At 35.9% G+C, this 6,967-nt stretch overlaps 1 protein-coding gene across 1 annotated transcript; it reads right to left on the reverse strand.

The window, feature by feature from the left end:
* Positions 1-2,080: 2,080 nt before the first annotated feature.
* Positions 2,081-4,573, reverse strand: NPVF (neuropeptide VF precursor). The gene is made up of 2 exons (XM_019508545.1): positions 4,433-4,573; positions 2,081-2,467 (listed from the first exon to the last, which is right to left on the reverse strand). Exons 1-2 carry the CDS (start codon positions 4,571-4,573, stop codon positions 2,081-2,083), a joined length of 528 nt encoding a protein of 175 aa, XP_019364090.1.
* Positions 4,574-6,967: the final 2,394 nt, after the last annotated feature.

A 6,967-nucleotide genomic window follows, 5' to 3' on the forward strand; every position in this document is an offset into this window, starting at 1 on the left:
ATATAGGTATATATCAAAAGGGATTTTGAAGGAAAACAAAGGATCTCATTGCAACTTGGGATCTGAATTCTTTTTATTTTCCATGTTCATATAATTCAAGAGTATTTAATGATGTCGTTTAAACATTATTCAGAATTAAATTTTGGGTTAAATGGAAGCACAAGTATTTGCTGAAGAAAAGAATGTTTTTGATAAAATTATGACATGAAAATGTTTACTTTGGAATGGAATACCTCTGTCAGCTTGTGCATTTAGTAGCTGTAATGTCATTTACTTGGCAAAGGAAGGGGTTATTTACAGCTTAGATTTCTAATGACATTAGGAAGGGAATTATCTTAAACTGTCAAAGAAGCTTGGCAATTGGAAATGTCATCTGTTCCTCTGGTGTTCCTTTGTGGGAGTCTCAGAAACTAGTTTTTATTAGTAACTTTACTTGTCTCCTTTCAGCTTTATATCCAAATATGCTTCATAAACAACCATAGTAGTAGTTCTTTTTATGCTTTTCTTTGACTCTGTTAGCTACATGTAACACAAAGGTGGCAATAGTTCTAGCATTGTTCCTGTTTCTTATTCACAACAAACAAATAAAGTAGGCTCCTTCTAGTTGCAATACACTTCTATTTATTTTGCTTAAAATGTTTCCAGTTATACAGCTATTCTTCAAAATCAGTTTTAACAACTAATACGATATCAACCATACAGAAATAATTAAAATGTATGTTCTACTGCCAGTGACATAAACAACAATCACTATAGCTACCATTACGAGATACTTCAAGTGTTTGTAAAACACAAAGCACTGTACAATAGTATTAATAATATAAAGGTATTTCTGTTCCACATTTCCTTCACATCACCTTGTACTTTGAATGTTGATCCCAGCACTTTTAGTTCTTTTGGCATCAGTCTTCATAATTGCATTCCTTTTTAATATAGTTGTTAGAATTCAGATTCCTAGATATGTTAGAAATACAAAACAGAATCTGCTATAATCAGGACAGACATTAACAAAGGATTGAAAATGTCAGATACTGCTAGTACTGGCTGTTTCATGCTGCACAGATCTTCTCTGAATTGGAATTTGCTTCTGTTTTATCCAGGCAAACAGTGCAGTGTCAACGTAAGCCTTGCAGCAGGCCTTGAAATTGAGGAATAGTTCAAGATCTAAAAACATGAGGCTGTGCAAAAATAAGATATGCAGTGGAAAACTATTGTTGCAAATACTTATCAGAGGGCGGCAGAAAATATTTTTCTCCTCTAGGGAGATTTTTGGGATTTTATTTTTTCCCATTGAAATGTGGACAGAAAATTAAAAACATTTTCATAAATCTGAAAAAAAATCTCTTGTATCAAAATTTTTGTTTCTGTCAAAACTATTTTGACAATACAATTTCAAAATGTTTAATTCCAACTTTTTCTTCTCATTTAATTTTTGTACTATAATTAGCTTAAATATTGAAATGGAAAAAAAATTTCAAGCAAGAAATACAGTTTTTTTAATTTAAAAAGAACCTGGGATATTTAGCCTTTGAACCGTTGAAGTGGGATGCTCAAGTCTGAATTTTTTCCCTAAAATTTCTCAAAATGGGAAATTTGTCAAAACCAGTTGTTTCCTGCAGAGTTTCTGTTTTAATGAATTGCCATTTTCTGATGCCAAAACATTTCATAAATGGTTTCTGACTACCTCTCATAATAATGCTTCTTTAATTTTACAAACTTTGGCCCTGATTCCACTGTCCTTATGCAGACTAATCAAACTTTTATCAAAACACCTAATGGAGATTGGTTGAGCAATGCTGGTTGGATCTGATCCTTGCTAACATACAATATTCCAGCATGGTATAAACCAGTGCTGCCAAATCCTTTGAAGGGTGCCCTGAGGTGTGAGAAGATAAGCATGGACTTGGGGTCAGGCTGCTCCCTGCCTGGCTGCTCCCCCACCTCCACCGTCAAGCCCCTCTGCAAAGAGGTAAGTAGCACTGTAATAAATTAGTTCTTGAAATAGGGTGCTGCTCAATTTACGAAAATTATGGAAGGATTCTCTTAGACTAAACACGTTAAGAATCACTTGTATAAACATTTACCTGCTATTACCTTGTTCAGGTACTTGGACATCTTGAGGCAGGTTGAGGAGCAGTGATTTTCCAAATCTTTGTGGCAAGTTTGCAAGTGATTTAGCAGAACTTTTAACAAATGGAGATCTCCCAAACCTGTGTGATAAATCAGAGGCATGTCTAGAAAGGCTGCCTCCAAAAGCTCTTCCAAATCTCAAAGGCAAATTGGCTATTGGCTTAATGCTTCTTACTTCCTGAAAATTTCTTCCAAACCTCAGTGGTAAATTAGCAACTGAATCTGACATCCTGTTGACAGTAGGGGTGCTCATTTTAATGATGTTTTTTGATCCCCAGTCTTTCAGCTCTTCAAAATTTAGACTTCTCTGCTTTTCTTCTAAGATGTTGTCACTGGACTGAAATTAAACATAATGATACCATCATCTTTTTTATATATATTAATACAGTATGCTGGCTGCATGCTAATCACAAAAGAGTTCATTTTCAGATTGCTGTGATAGCCACTTTTCTTTGGGGAATTCCCATATTAGACAAACTTTCTCATAGCATGATTGACTGTAGGACAGAGTACTTCTTTCGATTAGTTATTGAAGATATAACATTTCTGTGGCAACGTCAGCAATTGTTTTCATGGAAAAGTCACATTAGGAAAGCATTTCTGTATTTTTAGCTGCTTTAATGTGATAATTCCTTTCAGCCAAGGGGTTAAGCACACTTTGTCCTTTGGCTTATTCCCTTAACCTCTTTGGTCTATTTTGTTCCTTTGGTACTGACCCTTCCTTTTGCATATATTTGTCTATTTTCATTTTTCTCCTATTACTTCATATCTGCTTCCTTACTTCCTGGTCTGCATCTTCTTCTGTAACACAGCCCCCTTTGTGCTCCAGTCTCCTGTGCTCTGCCTAACTATTGGTGAATTTCCCTGGCATAAAGTATAGCTCTGTTGGTGTAAAGCTAGGAGAACTGCATCCCCAGACCTGACTTATGGCATATGCCAAGCTTATGAGAAAACTCTATACTAAACCTTCACTAATGTATGATCACGTAAGAGGTCCTAGAGCAGGAGCGGGCAATTATTTTGGGCAGAGGGCCGCTTACTGAGTTTCGGCAAGCCATCGAGGGCCACATGACAGGCAGCCCAGGGCAGGTTAATACTAATTTCCTAAATTTTTAGGGGCCCCACAGGCCAGATAGAACGACTTAGTGGGCCACATCCGTCCCCCGGGTTGCATTTTGCCCACCCCTGTCCTAGAGTGCCTTATCTTGTGATCAAGCCAGCCAGTGCAGAACCCCAGCCTCTGGGTCCTGTCCACTAGAGAACTGACCCCAACATTTTAACTGTCTGATGTAGTAGTTTAAAAACAAACATTGACTTAAAAATAATTTTTAAAAAAGCCACTGTCTGCATTGCCTCTGCATACATAAAGTATGGACAAAATATACATTTATTGGTCTTAAAAGAAAATTAGTAAATAAGATTTTATTTATTTTTAAGATAATTTTAATACTGGTCATTCTTTTGTACATTTTCTGAATTTTTACTTCCCTTAGCACTGCACTGCACTGCACTGCAAGAGTTAACACAGCTATTGGAACAGAAACTAGGTTCTATTTTAGTTCATACATCATCAATAACATTGTCAATTAAGTTCTAATTGTGGGAGCAACCTCTATCTCTCTGTCTCTGTGTAAGCAGAGGAAGTTACTCTGAAGACAGTGGGGTTGCACAACTTTAATTATACTGATATTTTGGCTTGCACAATCTGTATTAGGCAAGTAATTGTTTATGAGATAAAAAGAGCATAGCTTGACACTCAGTTCCCAAGCAGTATTTGCCTGGAAGACAGGAAAAATATATTTTTCAGATATATAGTGTAAATTTAATTTGAAAGCTATTGAGGTACAATAAATAAGGGGTTTTATGATCAATCAGGATAGCATTTTAAATCCATTTACCACATTAGAATTATTCATTATTTTTCAATTTCTCATTATTCTTTGAATAGTACAAGTACTCCTTTTATTAATTTTGGATTAGTAACATATCTTTGATATTGCATGCTTATAAAACAGGGCAGGAGTTTTTGTTGTGGTCCCTTATATATAACCAAAAATAATTTCAGAATAAATGTCAGCCTGATCCTAAGGATATACTGCAAGAAACCATAAATTGGTTTGCCCACTGCATGTGACAGAGCAAATGGATTTCATTACATTTATTTCAACACGCTTTTTTTAGACTGTTAATGCCATGGAATGTGATCCTGTGTGATTGAAGTCAGTGAAAGGTTGCCACTAACTTCAGCTGGTGCAGGATCAGACCCACATTTATTGAAATGTTATATCAGTACAAGTCTTACCTCAGAATATTTATCATCATAATCTTCTCCGCTCTGCAGACTGAACTTTTCTCCTTCATCTAGGCACAAGGTGTTTGATGTTAAAAAGAAAAACATGGCTAATGTAAATAAAATATACCTTTTGATTGAAATTATTTCCATTTTTCTCAAATTAAGCTTAAGCTGAGCTCAAAAGCTGTACAAGAAAGGTAACTATCACCTTTTATATGATCAGAAAACAAAAAGAGGATTAACTGTGACATCAGTCCCAAATGCTTTAATTCCTAATATTAATTAGGTTTTTTTAAAATGTATTTGAAGAACGCTGAGAATTTGTTTTGCAAATGTATTTAACAAACACTGCTTTCTATTACAAACACACTGGCATTCCAGCTATTTCCCTTATGATGAAAGGGCTTTTAATTAGGTAAATTTGAGGGCCATGGCAATCAGAATTCACAACAACTAGTATGTTTCATTACTACTGTTCAACAAAAGCATCATTGAATCATACAACTGGAAGGGACCTGTAAGATCATCAAGTTCTGTCCCCTGCCATGGGCAGGAAGTTACGGGGCTCAGATGAGCTCTATAAGGTGCTTCTCCAGCCTCATCTTGAACACCTCCAAGGAGGGTGTCTGCACCACCTCTGCTGGGAGTGTGTTCCAGATTCTGGTGGCCCTTACCAAGAAGTTTTGCCTTATGTCCAATCTGAATTTACATCTTGTTTCTGTTCTTTGTATTGACCTTCTTATCAGGATTTAGACATAAAATATAAAATATCAAGGATATGCACTCTTCTGGTCAAACTGTCATATTACGTATCTCTGAACAAGTTGTCTTCCAAAATTACAAATATAAGGTTCATTCAAATCCATGTATGTGTGTTGACTTCCCTGAGTATTGGTCAGGCCCTGAGAGGAATTGGGCATCCACAAGTCTGTCTGAAATACGTAGTCCATAGGGACGTGCCATTAAATTACAATTCTGTGTCCATCAGCTGTGTTTTAAAGAATTATTTCAAACAAAAGGAGAAACGATAGCTTGATTTAATGGAGCCTCAAGACCATTAAAAAGGAGAGTGGATCAGAATAGAAATGCTGCTTGGGGGGAAAGGTGCTTGTGGTATATGAATACATACTGTAAGAAGATGGTCTGTTCTCTCCACCAACTCTTTCTGAGGTCCTCAATTTGTCACTGATGCTTAGATTATAGGAGGACTGAAAGGACCATGTTTTATTATCCTGGCTGTGGTTCTTACAATCCTCTGTTATGATTTTGGACTATGGTAGTCGTGATCCTGAGTGATTTCTTAAGAAGACTGAGTCCAAGAGAGGGACCCAGCAGACATTACCACCTTTACCATCCTCAGCTAAATCCTGAACATTCCCAGGAATGTACAACTTAGGTTCTTTCTGTAATTCCCACCTTCATATCTCCATCTCCTACCTTTTTTCTTCTCTTTTCTAACTCTTTAGATGTTGTTAATGCAAACAAGAGTCCATCCTAACTGACCAAAATCAGTTTTAAATACTTTTGTAAGCCCTTGTCCAGAAACTGGTATAAATTTGCCAGGTGTGTAAGAGGTTGCAAGTAAGAACCAGCAACAGAAGCAGAATCTACATGTTTTATCTTTGCTGTTCTTCTGCCTTTACTTTTGTGTATGGTTGTATTGTTTCATCTTCAAGGAATCTGGACTGGGTTCCAACAGCAAAAGCAACAGTAGCAGCTCCAGTTCATCTCAATTAACTTATCTTTTCCCTTAAAAGCAAAGTTATTACTATCTTTAATACCATATAACAGACAAGCTCCAATCTCTAGAAAAAGGAAAAAAGAATTAAGGCTCTTGTAATTTATAAAACAAAAGTTTTATTTTAACATTTCAGTTGTAAATTTGTCCTTTTTTCAGGATCATTTTATAAAATTTTTAAATGCCTTAAATGGTAATTAAGCAGGCAATACTCCATTTTTACTAGTACTAAGTCTGTTCTAGAAAGGAAAACTATTTTGGGAAAAGTGGGTGTACTTAGCCTATCATTAAATAATGATACCATATGTATACATATATTTTTGTTGTACAGGACCTGCAGAATCTAGAGTACAGCTGATTGGACTTTATGGCGCACAGTATATTTAAAAAATGGAATTTTGGGGAGACAGAGTTCAGACTGAATTTGGCTAATATCAGTTCTTCTAAAATGGTGAAACTTCCAAAAATGTTTAAACATTTAAAGATTTTTAAACAGAACTTACCATATTTTTTTAATGATATTTTTTCATCTACATGTTACCGTAAGTTAAGGGAAAAACCTCTGAAACAAACAGGTTAAACAACCGAAAACAAAATACTATAAACTATTCTGTTTTGAGTCATATTAAACATTTTGCTGAATCACTCACCACTGTCCCTGCTTTCCCAGTGAATTGTGGTAGGGCCAGAAAGCAAAAAATCTGTTATTTACCCAGGGTGCAAGCAAGTCCATTTTCCTAAGGGCAGTGTGGCCTGATCTGCTCTGAGTCTCCATACCTTATCCAGCAATGGAGTACATGGCAGAT

The sequence above is a fragment of the Gavialis gangeticus genome, unplaced genomic scaffold, assembly GCF_001723915.1.
Source record: "Gavialis gangeticus isolate Ggan-Ray unplaced genomic scaffold, GavGan_comp1, whole genome shotgun sequence".
In the NCBI taxonomy this organism is placed as follows: domain Eukaryota; kingdom Metazoa; phylum Chordata; order Crocodylia; family Gavialidae; genus Gavialis; species Gavialis gangeticus.